Source organism: Cyprinus carpio, chromosome B23 (assembly GCF_018340385.1).
Source record: "Cyprinus carpio isolate SPL01 chromosome B23, ASM1834038v1, whole genome shotgun sequence".
Taxonomy (NCBI): Eukaryota; Metazoa; Chordata; class Actinopteri; order Cypriniformes; family Cyprinidae; genus Cyprinus; species Cyprinus carpio.
This window is the reverse complement of record NC_056619.1, coordinates 21,776,210-21,794,468: the sequence shown is the minus strand read 5'-3', so window position 1 is coordinate 21,794,468 and position 18,259 is coordinate 21,776,210. Positions and strand designations below refer to the sequence as shown.

The 18,259-nt window shown below is 36.1% G+C and overlaps 1 protein-coding gene across 6 annotated transcripts in view; it reads left to right on the top strand.

Moving 5' to 3' along the window:
- Positions 1-18,259, top strand: part of LOC109079097 (signal peptide, CUB and EGF-like domain-containing protein 3) — a 98,321-nt gene that overhangs the window by 70,933 nt on the left and 9,129 nt on the right. For 4 of the 6 annotated variants that reach the window (XM_042751377.1, XM_042751374.1, XM_042751376.1 and 1 more), the window contains 6 exons: positions 2,189-2,305; positions 6,072-6,194; positions 13,000-13,116; positions 15,916-16,038; positions 16,272-16,388; positions 16,483-16,578. In XM_042751377.1, coding sequence (XP_042607311.1) covers positions 2,189-2,305; positions 6,072-6,194; positions 13,000-13,116; positions 15,916-16,038; positions 16,272-16,388; positions 16,483-16,578 — 693 coding nt within the window. The remainder of the gene's footprint in view (positions 1-2,188; positions 2,306-6,071; positions 6,195-12,999; positions 13,117-15,915; positions 16,039-16,271; positions 16,389-16,482; positions 16,579-18,259) is intronic. The other 2 variants (XM_042751378.1, XM_042751375.1) reach the window with 1 other exon arrangement.

Genomic DNA, 18,259 nt, shown 5'->3' with positions numbered 1-18,259 from the left:
GATTTGAGATATTCTTCAGAGTATTTATTAATGTTTATATTTAAATATTATGTATCTATTGATGGATGGATGTTAAATTCTTATTATTTTTTAAATATTGTGAATATGTTTTTTAGAGCATTGAAATGTGATTATGAGCTGTTTTAATGTTCATTAATAATTTCATGGTAAAACTGATTACAGTGATTTACTGCAAGATATTCTGCACAACTTAGTCCAGAATTTATTTATTTATTGTTAAATTATTATTTTTTATTATATTTCATATTATTTTAATTTTAAAGTATTAAAATATAAGGTTGTTTTAATGTAAGCTGTTTTAATACAACTGAATCATGTAGTTAAACAGATTAGAGTGATTTACTATGTCTGTAGACCAGTTGAATGTTGAACTGATGTCATTCAGCGTATGGTTAACCCGTGAAAGAGGAATTCTTCAGACAGTCAGCCAAATAACAACAGAGTTTTAGTTTGATGGTTAACTCTGCTCACTGCACGGATCATTAGCTTTTAGTGGAAAGCGTGCTTCAGTAAGCTCACAGGTGTCTCCCAGTGAATCAGACACCACTTATCATCTCCTCTATCAAAAGATTATATTTATATCCACTCACACAGCTGAATCAAATCTTTTCAGATGAGAGAATTTCCCCTCACAAAGGCGAGTGTTTTGTGTGTGAGCGTGTTCCAGCTCTCAAAGCCGTAGATGTCAAGCCTTATAATCAGAGATTGATGCAGTTTGTGAATCTCGAAGCGTTTCAGAGGCATGTTGTGACACAGACCTGCACCCTGGCACACACCTTCAACATCTCGCTCGCTCTCTGTCTCTTTTATAAAGTTGTTCTGATGAATGCCAGCAGAGCTTTGTGGTAAACCCGTATTCATGACAGTTATTGTGCTTAGATTATTAAGTGAGCAGTATAAGGAAAGAAAACATTTTTATGTTGCTTTTTTAGCAATTAAAATAGTCTTTTTTTGGTTTTTCATGTATTGTGACAATGCCAAACAATATTAAATGAATAAAATAATAGTAGTAATAATAATAACAATAACAATAATATTATGTATTTACTTACTCACTTACTACCCCAAATCCTAAAAGTACCAAGCAGAATTAGTAATAATAATAATAATAATAATAGTAATTATTATTATTATTATGACTATTATTAATCTATTTCTTCATAAGCATCATATATAATAGATTATATATATATATATATATATATAGATAGATAGATAGATAGATAGATAGATAGATAGATAGATAGATAGATAGATAGATAGATAGATAGATATTTGTTTTTAGTTGTTCATGTATTAATACAATTAAAATAAATAAAATAATACAATAAAATTAAACAATAATGTTTATTTATTTATTGATGTTATTATTATTATTATTATTATTATTACTAATAATAATACAATTAAATTAAATAATAAAATTAAATAAAATGTTTTTAATTTATTTATAAGCATCAATATATATATAATATATAAATAAATAATTATTATTGTTGTTGTTGTTGTTACCATTTAAAGGGGTGGTTTATTTGTACAAAGTGACTGGAAGACATTATATATTTAATGAGAGTTGGTGATTTAAGACTTGCTGATGCAACACAATTTAACAAAGTTCAAGTTTATGATATTTGTAATGCAGTGTCATGGTCATTGTTTTTTTTTTTTTTTTTTTTTTTTTTTTATTTATTTATTTATTTGTTCTGCACAGATATCACATGGATACAGTACAAGGAGGGGAACGAAACCCAGTTGGGTTTATACAGAGTTCCACTCCACTTACATGAATAAACAAAAAATTGTGTGCTGCTTAACAGATTCTTTAGCTGAACGCTGAACTCTACCCCCTGCAGGGCGACGCTCATTCACTCAATAACAAGGTGTTCGACAGGCGTTTGCTTCTCGCATGCATGTGCTGGGTTCATGACTAGACTAATCAAAGCTGTCCAGAGTGTGCAAGATGAGATGTTCATTTGGTTTAATATCCACATATACTGTATGTTAAGCTGTTCCTATCCTGACTGCTGCTCTGTGTGTGTGTGTGTGTGTGTGTGTGTGTGTGTGTGTGTGTGTGTGTGTGTGTGTGTGTGTGTGTGTGTGTGTGTGTGTGTGTGTGTGTGTGTGTGTGTGTGTGTGTGTGTGTGTGTGTGTGTGTGTGTGTTTTCAGAGACGTGTGCAGTTAATAACGGAGGCTGTGACAGCACGTGTCATGATGCCGTCACCGGAGTTCGCTGCAGCTGCCCTGTGGGATTCACCTTACAGCCGGACCGCAAGACCTGTAAAGGTATGATCATCCTCTAATCTCACAGACAAATCTAACAGTCCTAATGAGGAGCAACATGCATTCTTCTGTTCTAGTTAAAAGAGAAAATGATGCATGAAGTGATAAAACCCCAGCAGATTATAAAACAGGTTTTGAGAGGTCAATGAGAAAAATATAGCTTAACATGAAAGAGATTAAGATGGATAGACAGATTGATGGATGGACAGATGGATAAATGGATAGATGGACGGATGGATGGATGATGGATTGATGGTTGGATTGGTGGATGATGGGTGGAAAGATGGATGATGGATGATGGACGGACGGACGGACGGATGGACAGATGGATGGAAGAATGGAAGAATGGATGATTGATGAGTGGAAAGATAGGTTGATGGACAAATGGATGGATAGTCGGATGGATGGATGGACAGATGGATAAATGGATAGATGGATGGATGGATGGATGGACGGACATATGAATGGATAGATGGAAGGATGGATTGATGGAGGAATGGATGGATAGTCGGATGGATAAATGGATAGATGGACGGATGGATGGATGATGGATTGATGGTTGGATTGGCGGATGATGGGTGCAAAGATGGATGGATGGATGATGGCCGGACAGACGGATGGCAATGGATGGAAGAAAGGATGATGGATGAATGAGTGGAAAGATAGGTTGATGGACAAATGGATGGATAGTTGGATAGTCGGATGGATGGGATGATGGATGGACGAATGGAATGATAGAGTAAGGTCGATAGATAGATAGATAGATAGATAGATAGATAGATAGATAGATAGATAGATAGATAGATAGATAGATAGATAGATAGATAGATAGATAGATAGATAGATAGATAGATCAGGGGTCTATCTGCTCTTGGAGAGCTACTGTCCTGCAGATTTCAGCTCCAACCCCAGTCAAACACACCTGAAGCAGCTAATCAAGGTGTTCAGGGCTACTTCATAATTACAGACAGCTGTGTTGGAGCAGGGTTGGTTCTGAAGTCTGCAGGACGGTAGCTCTCCAGGAGCAGGGTTGGAGATCCCTGCAGCAGATAGATAGATAAAGGAGCAGTAAGGTTCAATGGCTATATGTTAAAATCATATTACTTTGCAAAAATGCCGTTTCACATGGACAAGGTTTCACATCACGATCAGTCCTGGAGCTTTCAGCAGATTTTGAATTCAAAGACAAGAAATCAGAAAACTCCCACTCAGACTCATTATTGCATGCCGTCATTTCTGAATTACCGTAATTATGAGTTCTCAGTTTTTAAACTTTTTTAAAGTTTTTTGGTGTTTTAATATTTAATAGTTGGGAGTTTTTAATGATTTCTTGAGAGCTTATGAGTTGTGAAATTTTTGAATTTTGGTGTAAAGTAAAAAACGCTTTGGTGGTTAGCAACCTCTACACCTCTATTTCTGTTTATTTGCTATAGTATAGGATTTTTTTTTTTTTTTACTGCATAAATTGTTTTTTTTTTCCTTAAAAATTTCTTCATTCTTAATTCTTTGTTGATATATAGGTATAATATATAGGTTTGCATTTGTACAAATTTAAATAAATTTTATTAATTATTTTTTTCTTTTCCTTTTCTGTGTCTTTTCTTACTGTTACTTTTTATTGTGGGTCATGGAAAATTATCAGTATTTTAGCAATATTTAAGGCACCTATTGCTGCTAAGATTCAAGCAGAGTCTGTTTTTTACAAAATGACACAATCTGATTATTCTTAATTACATCTGTGGTCAAAGTGAATTCTTATGTTAAATTATTTAGGAATAAAATTTATTTTAGTTTTGTCATGACAAAAAAAATAGTTTTTTTTTTTTTTTTTTCAAATGGAGAGTTAAATTTTGTAATTATGTGATTATTTTTGTCTTTTGGTCTTTTGCAGATATTTATTCTTCCTGCGCAAGTTTTTTTTTAATATATATATGTATATATAGGTTTTTTTTTATACGGTTCCTCAATTTATATAAAAAATTCTATAGAATCTCTTTTGTTTTCTTTTCTTTTCTGTAAGTGGTACTCCAAAAATTTCAGCCACCAAGATGAAATTTCCATAATCATAGCTAGATCTCGTAGCCCAGAAAAAAGTGTATATAAATCAACGACAGTTTTTGAAGAACGTAAAGAAGCATGAAAAATAGACGAGGGAGCACGAAAGGGTTTAACGAAAAATAAAAGGGTTTCCGAAAGGGTGAAGAGCCACTGGAAGTGCAGACTTATGGGTTCATGCGGCCAAGACTGGGAGCCTGCGTCGCCTCTAGCGCTCATAACGTTACGCTAACAAGAGCGATAAAAGAACATTGAGTTTTATTAGTTCTGCTGTAGAGGAAACAAAGAAAAACATCCCCAGACAGCACTGGCACGAGAAGACGTGGAGGCCCAGGCCCAGAGCGAGCGTTTCTTCTGCTCCTAATGCCGTTATTTTCTCCAGATGATGCAGCCTCTCTCTGAGATGAGCGCCTCATTTACTCAGATGATTCAGCCGTAATCAGAAACATCCAGTGCAGCTCAATCAAAGCCAGTGGAAAGCAGGACAAGCTGATGATATATTGATCCCCGATTCCGAGAGAATGGGCCTGAGGAGACGTGATCCTGAAAGACTTCCTCGCTCCATGTGTGTCCTTCACGATCCACTCGTTCTCTTGCACTCGCTCCTTTCTCTTATTCTCTCCTCATTTCTTGTCTGTGTGCCTCAGTTTCTCACTTCTCTTCTTTGATTCCTGTAGCTCAAACGAAAGAGATCGGCGCTAGCAATGCCGACAACTGTTGTAAACCTGATGCAATGGAAGTGGCTTTGGATAAAAGCATCTGCAAAATGCGTAAATGTGATCGTTTTAGATTTTAGAGGAGTGCTTGAGAAATATCAGTTTAATATCACAGACTTAACATTTGGACTCAAATATGTTGCTTCAGAAAATGAAGTGAATTTTTCTGGTACATTTTCTGGCGCCTGAAAGGAAATTAACAATATTTAAGACACTTAAAGCTCCCAGGATTCAAGCAGAGTCTGCCTTTTACAAAATGACAAACCGTCTGATTATGTTTAATTAAGTCTGCGGTCGAGGTGAATTATTGGGTGAAATTAATTAGGAGTAAAATGTGTTTAATTTTCTGATGACATGAAATTACTTTTAATAGTTGCTTTTTAAATATGAAGAACTAAATTATGGGATTATGTGACCGTTATTGTTAAGTTATTTTCGGTAATTTATTATTCTTACTCTGTACATTGAAAGGTTTTATTTTTCTTAAAAATCAAAGAAACTAAGAATTATTTGATATTATAAGTTTCTCCAATTTGTATACATTTCTATACAGTTTCTATAAAAATGTATTTTTATATTTTCTTTTGTTTTGTTTTCTTTTTTTCTATACATAACTCCAACATTACATGTTGATTTTGGTCTTGAAGTCTTTTGGTTTTTTTCATTTTTTTTATTCTTTTTATTGTGTTTGACTGAAGTTGTTTTAAATGTTTTTAATGTTGTAAGGTTCCCCAAATTGTTTACATTTCTGTAACGTTTCTATATGAAAGAAAAATCCCTTCTTTTCTTTTAACATTCTTCCTCCCTCTCTTCTTCTGATTCGAACAGTAAGCTGATATTTTAAGCCCAGACAAATCTGTCATATTTAGGGCCAGTCACCCCTTTTACCTTTTGATTATTTCACATGTATCCTCTGCTGCTGGTTTGAATCAGGTGAGCTGAAGGGAACAGCACTAATCCAGTGCATGTGCTCAAACTCTCTCTCTCTCTCGGTACAGACATTGACGAATGCCGCATGAACAACGGCGGGTGTGACCATGTGTGCAGAAACACGGTTGGCAGCTTTGAATGCAGCTGCAAGAAAGGATACAAACTACTGACCAATGAGAGGACGTGCCAAGGTAAACTAACCAATGAAAATATCTTTATGTTAAAGCATACACCTGTACAGAACATTGACCAATCATATCATTTGAAGGATGTTGGAAAACAAGAGCAAAAATGCAAATGAGGTTGTGGTGTGCTAGTCTGTTTCTCTGCTGCTGGATACTGTATCCAGCTGGGTTTATTAGGTTCATTTGGTCATCCCACCGGGAACATTTAAGGCAACACCAGTCTTATAAACGCACACCTCCAGTCCCTCGCTGGTGTTTCAAATGCTCTCATCGATTGATGCTGTTACACACACCAGGACTGGGAATATTTCTGAAAACAATGGTTTGATGTCAGTCTATTTGGTTTCTCACTACAGCATCCTGTTGATCTCATTACAGCATTATTATCTGAACCAAACACTTGTGTTTAACTTCCATAATGTGGTGTATTTTAGTCATAAAATATACATATGTTTATCTGTTTCATTTTTGGTTACACACTGTTTATCTGTTTCATTTTTGGTTACACACACACACACACACATATATATATATTTTAGTGTGTGTGTGTGTGTGTGTGTGTGTGTGTGTGTGATTGTGGGAACGGTCTGTGCTCAGCACTTTAGCTGCAGTGTGGGCATCTCCTCCTGTCTGCTAAAATGCCATAACCATTGTTGTAAGGAATGTCAAGTGATAAAATAATCCATGACCTTTTGCCCTCGTCTACAATAGACTCCAGAACTGGAGAAAGCTGAATAGTCTGGCTGCTTTATACTGGAGGTATTTTTGCTCATACTTAGTTTTAGGAGTTTGTTCAATTACCTTAAGCACTTTAGCAAGTCAAGTCACCTTTAATTCTATAGCACTTCACTAAATACAGATTGTTTCAAAGCAGCTTCATGGTGATAACCAGGAAAAGCAGAATCAATGATGGAAACCTCATCAAATATGAGACAAATTTAAATTCATCTGTAAAGCAGCGCTAAAAAAGACAGTAGTGTTATTATTCAGCTTAATTAGTGACATCCAGTAGTGTCAATGCTATCAAATCCATATTATTACTTAAGTATTGTTAATATTAAGTATCTTAGAGTGCATGTGACATTTTGTGCATGAATATTATTGATGAACTATAAAGCATTTGAGATCTAAGACTCAAGGTCTGATATTTGCACTGCAAAAGTATTTTTGTCATGTTGTCCAGTACAAATATCTAAACATTCTTAAATCAATATACTGTACATGTACTTGTGTAGAGAAAACAAGTTTATTTTTCTTATGCCATCGGCTTAAAGCCTTTATATACAATGCATTATAAAAGTAGTTTTGATGAATTAATTATGCATTATATGATCTCATGAATAATTGTAAGTAACCTCAGTTATAATATTTCATAATTTATATCTATTCATTTAGAAAGTATAATGCACTAAAAAACATGACAAACCAACCCTTAAATATTCTAATGCATTTTAACTACAATTATTTATGAAAAGATAATGCACTACAACATAGTGTACGTTATGAATACCTTTCTATTGCATTAAGCACAAAGGCTTTAAGATATCTTTTTTCTTGTTCAGAGCATAAAAACAAGACTCTGGTCATTTTGCTGCTCATGTAAATGTACACTGCTTTAAGAATATTTAGATTTTTACAATAGAAAACAAGACAAAAGCATTTTTGCATTGTGAAAGCTCTTGATAAATGGCAAAGCATACATAGCATGCCTAGAAACCCCTTTTGGTGTGGGAAAATTTATAACCTGTTGTGCATTTGCAAAATAATCATTCCATCAGTCCTATAAATCAGACTGCAGTGGTCTATGCTTCTCCTTCACGAGGAAATGAGACGCTGGCGCTGAGTGAGTGCTGAGGCTGAAGCATGTAAACAGATTGTTTGTGCTATCTGTGGATTAACAGCTTCAGTGTTCCCCTGCTGTCATCAGCCCAGCGACGGGACACGTCCTTCAGCACCTCTCCGAAAGCCTGGAGACATTCCTGGCTCTCTTAAGAGCTTTCTGAGGTGTATTTAGGGGGAGGTGTTATCAGATCCCCAGTATTCTGGAGGTGGGAGTCGCTGATAAAGCCCGTATCTCCGCTCTATAAACAGAGCGGCTGTCATTTCGCTCTCACAATGCCATTGTTTTAAACTGTGAGATTAAGTGGGACCTGCATGCCCGGGTCTTTAGGGGTGAAAAAGTCAGAATATCTCACTTGTTGTTTTGTTAGGGGCCATTTACTTTTGCTCATATTTGGGGTTGGGAGTTGTCAGCTCGTAACTCTCAAATCATGCCGAGACGTGTGCTATTATTTTTCTAAGTGATTGAACTTACGATTTTTATCAGGCAGATGCTAAAACTGATGTAAAAATCCCACAGAATTGCACTGAAAGAAGGTCCAAACCAAACCAAAATGATCCAAGACATTTAATAATATCATTGATTTGATGCCACTGGCAATACTGGGCGAAAACAAAACTGAGCTGAATAATGACACTGTTGTTTTCTGAAGTGCTGCTTAAAGCTGAATCGAATGAAGATACAATTACTTGAGAAGCAAAGTTACATGGAAAAAATACATAAAAACAAATTGCATTTAATAAAAAAATATAACAAAATGAAGTGACTTTACGCTTAAAACAAGAAAAAATGTTTGCCGGTGGCATAAAAAAATATATTTGTTTTTCTTACTCCATTGGTTGATATGAAGCATAATAAACTCAAAGACTTTTCAGAACCATCTGGTGTATGTATATATATATATATATATATATATATATATATATATATATATAATATATATATATATATATAATATATATATACAGTATATATATACAGTATTTTTTTTTTTTTTTCTTCATTGGAATGGTAAGAATCTTGGTACAGGTTTTGGCACTTGCTGTATGAACAAAAATGTTTAAAAGATGTCATGGTCAAAATTATGTATTCGAGAAAAAACGGTCACAATTGTAGTTGAATGAATGGGAAGGAAATTTGATCTAGTGCAATAGTTCTCAAACCTTTTACACCAAGTATTTATTTTTGTCTGCCACTTTAAACATTGTAAATACAGTTTGAACATTAAAACTCCACTGTGATTACATACAGTGGCCTTTTATTGTGGCCAGCCTAAGGCACACCTGTGCAATAATCATGCTGTCTAATCAGCATCTGGATATGCCACACCTGTGAGCTGGATTGATTATCACGGCAAAGGAGAAGTGCTCACTAACACAGATTTAGACAGATTTGTGAACAATATTTGAGAGAAATAGGCCTTTTGTGTACATAGAAAAAGTCTTGGATCTTTGAGTTCAGCTCATGAAAAATGGGGGCAGAAAAAAGTGTTGCGTTTATAATTTTGTTTAGTGTGTATTTAATTCAGTGATTCTTCTGCGTACCATTAGCGGGAGCCTGCATACCACACTTTGAGAATCAGTGCTCTAGTGGAAACTTTTGGTACTGCCCTCAAACTAAATTTTTGCATTTTTGCCTAAGCTATTTTTTTGCGATATTAACCTCAAATTTGGAACACAACTTGTTTAGATGGCTTTGATTGTCATGTAGTTTTAGAGTAAAACGTTATAGAAAAATTACATTTACTATAAAATTTAAAATTAGTAATTATTTTATAAATAATAAATTAAAATAATAAAAAAAACTATTATTTTTGTGCATTTTCATAATAATAAACTTTTATAACGTATTGTCTGTCCTTTTTTGTTCACTTATTAAACTCACTTTTTAAAACAGTAAATTTAATTTTCAGGCCTATGCTCAAAAAGTGGTTAACAGGCAATAAATAGATCATAACGATTCCAGTAATATAAATTAGCACCATATAATTCCCTAAAAAATAGAAAATATGAAATAAAAACATTACTGAACTAAAATATAATACATTAATTTGATTGAAATTAACTATATTTCATTTAAAATTTACAGTAGTTGAGTAATTAATAATAAGTAATTTTGCCTATCAAGTAATTGTTTCGTGACTTAAGAATGTTTCAATATTTTTACTGAAAAACCAGATAAAAATCGCTGAGAGTGAAAATTATTTTTTTGCAGTGCAATAAGAATTATATTTGCAATTAGGACTTTCATCAATAATTTGAAACTTAAAATTAATTCATGCACAAAGTGTCACACTAAGATACTTAACATTAAATAATATTATTGATTTGACGGCACTGACACTATCGTATGAAAACAGAACTTGAACTGAATTGAGCTGGATAATGAAACTATTGTTGAACTACGCAACAATAAAATGTTATTAAACTGAACTGAATCAACATTGAACTGAGCTGAAGAACAACACTATTGCATTCTGCAGAGCTGCTTTATAGTTGAATTGAGTTTGTTTCATACCTAATGACCTTTCATTGACACTGATGAACTAATTTACTGTAAAGCTGCTTTGAAACAATATGTATTGTATAAAGTGCTGTATAAATAAATATGACTTCACCCTAGCAACTGCATAGCAACACCCTTGCAATCTCTTGGCATCATGTCAATGGATTGCATGGACAAGAACCACTCACTTATTCCATAGAAATATTAGTTGTTTCTAATATAAATAACCCCCTTGAATTCTGCCCTCTCTGTTACTATTCCAAGTTTTTTTTTGTTTTTTTCACGGTACCCACTTAGCACAGAGAACTGAAATGTACGATGAAAGAATGAGAGAATGCAGCCCTGCATGTACACACACCTGCTGTCAGACCCGCATACTAACGCCCAAACACTCTAAAAATACACTTCATGGCATCTTAACAGCACAGTCTGACCTTCAAATTTTTTTTGATTTTTTTTTATATATAAAACCTGTTGTTTTAAATCTGAGGTATGGGCTTTAGGATGATGTATAAATCTCAATTTAAAAAACTTGACGCTTATGACTGGTTTTATGGTCACATTTGGCCCGCAAAACAGCATCCATGCTCCAAGGCATTGATTAAGCGAGGTGGCAATAGGTCTCCTGGGTTATCTGATACCGTAATGTCAACAGCCGGTCCTCTAGTTCCAGTAAACTGTGGGGATTTGGTGATAGCGTGAACCTACTTCTCGACTGGGTTCATGTCATGTGAATTTGGAACAGAAATTCACTATCATGTTCCTCGAACCTCTCCTTGATGATTCTGGCAGCATTATCCTGCTTGTAATGGCTATCACAGGCAAGGAACACCTGGTCTGCAATGTTCAGATACCTGACAGCTGTCAGGGATTGTGCTGTTGGGATAATGGGGCCTAAAATGTCCCAAGAAAACATCGCCCACAGAATAACACCACCTGTGTCTGCCTCACAATGCATTCAGGTGCCATAGTCTCTGTTGGTAATCAGCATATCTGCGCTCAGCCATTGACGTGATGCACCAGGAATCTTGATTCCTCACACCAGGCCACTTTCTTCCAATCATCCACGGTCCAGTCTCAATGATCTTGGTGATTGCGTGCAGTTAGCATGGGGATGGTCGGCTACGCAGGCCCATACGTAGAGGGCAGAGATGAACTGTGTGCTGTGACACATTGCCCTGCTGCTGTAGCTGCTGGTGATTTGTCACACTGTGGCCCAATGGTCGCTGTGAACAATGGCTGGATAACGGTTCGTCGTTTGGCTATTCAAGCACCACTTTTGATACATAATCACTACAGCAGCACATAAATAACCTACAATGTGTGCCGTTTCCAAGATCAAAGTTTCGAGGTGCCATGCCATCACAATTTGTCCTATATTAAACTGAAAACATTAAACATTTAAAGAAAATGACCAAACAGCACCAGAGGGTTATGAATGTTCAGATATTTGTACTGGAAAACAAGACAGAAATAATGAGATAGAACATCATTTTTGCAGGCTGCTTGTTGTTTTGCCTTTAGTTACCTTTGGAAAAGAAATGAAATCTGGCTTTTTACACTAAATCCAGGCAGTGTTGAGTCTCATGGGTATCAGAGGATGCATGTTGGGTTATTCATTGTTGTCTCTGGAGCCTATAAAGTCTTTCAGTGTTATTCTCCTGCTGAGGCGTTGAGTGATATCTCCCCCACTGCACTCACATCCAATCCCAGAACTGATGTTCACCAAAGGCAAGAAACAGTGCAGACAGCAGCAGGGCGATTTGTTAGATTGAACAAGAATTTCTGGGGCGTGTATTGATTGTGTAACCTTCATTTATGGAGCTGTGCTTTCTCAAGGCCTGACTGATGAAGCTGCTTCTTGATGCCACACTTGGAGGTAACCCGAGGACGATGTGGCCTGAACTGATCTACCAAAAGGCTAAAAGCTTGTTAATAAGCTCATTCACATACAAACTGTAAAAAACAATCAAAACAGTACTTGTCGACAGCAATGAGAATCAATGTGGACAAAAACACAAAACAAAAATTAGAAAATGTGGTGAAATACGACCTGGACATTTTTGTTCCCATGAGATTCACCCAGACAGAGATGAGGAGTACAGGGAACTTCTGCAGTAATGAGTGAGGTGGCAGTCAACAGAATCCAGAGACCGACCCGAAGCGGTCTTAAGTTACGACACATTCCGTAATACGGCAGACGGGGGAGCGTTTAAGGCTAAATCATTTCCATATGTCCAGAGGAAATAAGGATGAGGGGTTTAAATACCTCGGCTCTAGCCAGGTAATGTGTGTTAATGAACAGCAGAAGGTCTATTTAGACCTAATTGGGGACTCCACTGAAATGGTTGACGTCAGATGAAGCGCCACATGGTACTGTTCGTCGTGGCTACCGGTTTTCCACACTATAGTGGGAATTCAATAGTTCTCAAATGAATAAAGTGTTTGTGTTTTCTGTTTCTACAGATATAGATGAGTGTTCATTTGACCGGGCATGTGACCACACATGCGTGAACTCACCTGGAAGTTTCCAGTGCTACTGCCACAAAGGTTATGTCCTCTACGGCGTGGCTCACTGTGGAGGTAAGCCATGCATTATGGGAGTTTCTGTGTTACAAGAACAATGTCCATTTCCTCGGCAGTAAAGAAACGTCTAATAGAAAACTCATGTTGGTAAACCCACTAGCTCTTCTTGGTAGGACCTTGGGCAAACACATCCAATGAAAACTGAGACTTTCCTATATAAATGCCCTCCAGTTTCCTCTGGCAGCAATCGGGACCCTAAACAAATCTGTAAAGGTTATTCTGAGGTTTGCATTTGCATCCACCTTAGTTTGCAACAAAGCTATTTTTTTTTTTGAATGTGCGAGACTTCCGATTCATTAGCCGCTATAGAAGCACAGTAAATGGTACAACCCAGTGTGTTTATGATTATGATAATAGTTTGCAATATAAAGCAGCATAACAGACTGTTTTTGTAAAGGTAAAATAACTAGTGAATGACAGTGGAAGCCTTGCACATTAAAGTTACAAATGGGCTTGCGCTCTTACTGTATGTTATGGTGGATAAGGCACTAGCTGATGTTTCAGGCATATCTTTGAAATAATGGGTACTTTTTTCTTTTGGATGTCCAGGAAAGTCTTATGAAAGTCTTGTAATAATATTATCAATTTCAGCTAAACCCAGTGCTAAAAGCCATGGTTATCACGTCAGTTAGATGGTTTCTTCCCGTCTAAGCTGCATCAGTGAACCTTGTTTCAGGGCTGATTGAGCAGATGAGGACTCATTTAGTGATGGATGTGTCTAACTATTGTTGAGAGGACCAGAAATAATGAATGTATCTCTTGGTCCGTTAGCACTAAGATAACACCCAGATTTATGGAGTTCTCTCTTTTGTTTCCAGAGTATGGTCATCGGTTTCCCATTGATAGCTTATCTGCTGGGAAATAGAAGTTAATGCCCCTGATATACTCAGAGCAAAGTTCTTTTTTGTTCTTTGCTCAGGGATAAAAAGAAGTTTGAAATACTTTTGCATTGGTATGCTTTTACAACTTCAATTTCTGCTATAAAGCAGCTCTCCAGCGTGTTAATGTGTTTACTTGTGGCTGACCTCAACGGACTAAACAGAAGAAGTGAACCGGAGAAGATTTCCAGAGCACAACATCATTAGCTTGGACCAATGGTGGTTTGATGGCATTTACCATTCGCCAAACTGCTTTGAACTCATGAAACAAACTTCATTTTGACATGATTTTGTTCAAAATGATGACACAACAGGCTGTTCTTCAGTTCTGCTTGAAGTATATCAGGGCATTAAAGTTGCAAAAAGCCTTGGGTCAGAATTGATTGTTGCAGAGTTTACAGTCCAAGAACATGTAAAATCTTTGGTTTTAAGTAAATTTGAGATATTTTTTTTTGAATTTAAATTGGATGTATGATTGTGTGATTTGGTGGAATGTCTTGCCATAAAAGGGACTTTTTTATTATTATTATACCTTTATTTAACCAGGAGGTCCGATTGAGATTCAGAATCTCTTTTACAAAGAGAGACCTGGCCAAGGAAGCAGCCAAATCACAACAAATGCATACACAACAAACACCAAAGTACATTTTCACAATAAAAGAAGTACAAAATATTAAAAATAAAAATATAAAACACAATGAGACTCTTAAGAAAAACAAGAACATGTCTCCATCACAACACTCTTTACAGTAGTTTTAAATTCATTTAAGGACATAAGGGTTTCTAACTTTAGCTCTTTTTGTAGATTATTCCACCCCCAAAGTGCTAAATAAAAAAAGGCAGTTTTTCCCAATTCGGTTGTAACTCGTGGCACATTAAAAAGCAACTACTTTGAGGAGCGTAGCTGATAGGTACCAGAGCAAACAGAGAGGAGGTTACAGAGGTACAGTGGAAATTTGCCAAGTATAGCTTTATAAATAAAGATATACCAGTGCTGTTGTCTACAAATTTTAAGTGATGTCCAACCAATTAAATCATAAAGAATGCAGTGATGGGTAAGGGACTTTGTATTTGTTATGAATCGTAGTGATGCATGGTAAACTGAATCTACATGACGCAGGATGGAAAATGCAGCATGCATGTACAATATATCTCCATAATCAATTGCAGGCAGAAAAGTAGCATCCACAAGTTTCTTCCTAGCACTAAAAGTAAAGCAAGATTTGTTTCTGTAATAGAAGCCGAGCTTGACTTTAAGTTTCTTAACTAAAGCAGGACTTAACTTAAACTTTGACCAAAGTCTGTAACTACAAGAGGTTTACAGAAGTGCCAATCTAACATTGGTTTTCTCTTCCCCCGTCCCCTTCCTCACTCTTTAGATTAATGAAGGCTCGGGATCCAGACAGGGAAAGGAAATGTGAAAGTCAAAGGTTTAGCCTGGAGCCGGTTCAAATCTGATGGGGAACAAAAGAACGACAAAGAGAAGGAAAACCAGACTAGCCTAGCAAGCGAGCTCTGTATTCCTTAAAGAAACATAAAAACCCTGATTTATGTTGAAACACACTTTTTCTTTGTCTCTGTTTTTAATCCGCTCAATGATACTATCTCCGTTTTGTCTCTTGTTTGGCTTTGGTTTTCTGTTTTTGTTTTTCCCCCTCTGCTGGTTTTGTTCCAGTGTTGGGGAGGAACTAGCTAAAAGTACTGATGATGCTAACCTGTCTAATTTGTTAACTTAGCTTTTAGTCCATGTTAGATTCACTTGTCACAATGGAAATTGAAGGTCGAGTTGAGTGAATTGCATTGTTGGATGAAGTGGAGGTTGCAGTGTATACAGTAAATTTTCATCAGTTGAATTTCCATATTTATGTCCTTTTGTAACAAATATAAATCATTTATAAATGTCTGCTTTGTTTTATAGATATTGATGAGTGCAGCATTAATCGGGGTGGCTGTAAATTCGGATGTGTGAACACTCTGGGCAGTTATGAGTGTACCTGCCCTCCTGGTTACAAACTGCACTGGAACAGGAAGGACTGTGTCGGTATGTGGACAAGAGTGCCACCTAGAGGCCATTCAGATGCCACTAAAATCTTATGGTTCAAATGCAAATACCAAATACTGCAGATTGATTCCTTATTTTGTAAATGATAGATTTGTATTAGTTTTTTTTTTTTTTTTTTTTTTTTTTTTTTTTTTTGAGATCCAATCACTTTTGATGCATATTAACATAATTCAGTGTACTTGCTTAGAGTCAAACTTACAATTTCTGCACAGAGATCGTGAAATGTACATCCAATCTGGTGGCCCCCAAAGCCACTCTTACTTGCAGTAAGATGGGGAAAAAAGAGAGCTGCTCTCTCACATGTGCATCAAAAGCACATTACCTATCAGGTACAAACCAATATCCCCAAAATTATTTAATTTAACAAGCTTGTGCAGTCAACTCTAATGCTGGTGATCAATTTTCTTTTTTTATGTTTCACAGAATCAGACAACAGCTATTCTGTCAGCTGTGGAATACCCATTCTGCGAGGTAAATCTCAGAGCAGATTAAATGCAAGCAGCATCCAGAGCTGCATAGGTAAGACCATACATACGTCCTAACACCTTCCTTATCTCATAGGCAGTTGAATCTTGGCAAGTAGGGTTTTTTCCCCTTTTTTTCACAAAAAGGGTATTCAGGTCATCACTGAGGAGTAGGTCAGTCAAGACTTGACTTGAATCTTGGCGACTAATGGTGTGCACTTTCCACAAATAGGGTAGACTTTGATGGCTAATTTGTGTTTTGTATTTTACCATAAACTAGCAAGCCTGTTACCCATTTTAGCATAGTGTTTATTATTTATCATAATTCATTCATCAAAGTTTTATTATGAAGGATTCCACATATAAACTAATAGAAAATCAAACAGATCATATATTATTAGGGCCCAAGCCACTGAGGTGCAGGGCCCTATTGATCCCCTAAGGATTAGTATTTTTTTCAATTTATATATGTTTTTTTTTTTTTTTTTTTTTTTTTTTTGACTATCCGGGGGTTTTGGGGGGCTTTAACATGCTCAAAAATTCTTGCGTGGCACAGGGACTCAATGGCGCCCCCTGGAACACAGTCAGAAAACTTGAATTAAAATATCTCATACTTGCTTGTATTTATTCATTGAAATATCTCACACATACTTGCACATATTCAAACAGCTTTACTATGTTATACTCCACCCAATGAAGTTGGCTATTCCTGTGAACTGTGGAACTCTCGTTGTAGGTTTTTTACCCGATTGTCACCAAACTCAGTGAACATGATCTCAAGACACTGGGGATGCTAAATTAAGAAGGGATTTTTTATATCTTGAACAGTTTGGCCGTGGCGAGGCGAAGTTCTGGCGAGAAATGAGAAACAGGAAGTGTCTAATAACTTCCACATACATTGTCTGATTTTGATCAAACTTCAGTGGTTTGTTCGTTGTATGATGCCAATCTAATAGATGTGACTATTAGAAATCAAAGTTATAACGCCACCAACTGGCAGCAGGAAGAGTGTCATTTTCAAAATGCTTTGAATTCAGCATCCTGTTTTACTTGTTTTGCTTTAAACTTCATCAAAATAATGTCAAAACATGGCAGATGTAAAACTGTCTTATCTTAGATATCTTAAATGCTGTTGCCATGGCAATGTGTAAAACTTTAATATTTGTTTCCTGTTTGCCATGGCAATGTGTAAAACTTTAATATTTGTGAAACTAGACACACTAATGCTCACACTTAACAGGCTTATGTCATGAAACTCGACACACATCAGCATTAATGATAATTAGAAACTGGCAAAAGCTCATAAATGGGCATGGAGCAGACACTCTATATTTAGCTACAGACACCAAACTCGGCACATATATTAAACTGCAGCTTCCAAACACTTTAAAACTTTTTACATACAGAGAACAAGTCATGCTGAGGAAACATGCTTAGTTTTATGAATTTACAAAGCTCTGTGGATAACAGAAAATTAAAAAACGGATTTCACTCTACCTCTATGCATGTTTGAGGTGTGGGTGTGTGTGTTGAGTTTGGGGGTGAGTGAGGGGCTGGGTGTGAGAGAGATAGAGAGACTTTTAAACATCTCTTTATTCACCAGAAAAAAATGAATCAGATTTTTTATTTATTTATTTTTTTGCACTACAGGTTAAGAAAGCTCTTATCCTTTTCTGTCAGTTTTTTTGGGGGGGAAAAGTACTAGAACCAGTTAATTTGTAGGGCACTGACAATAT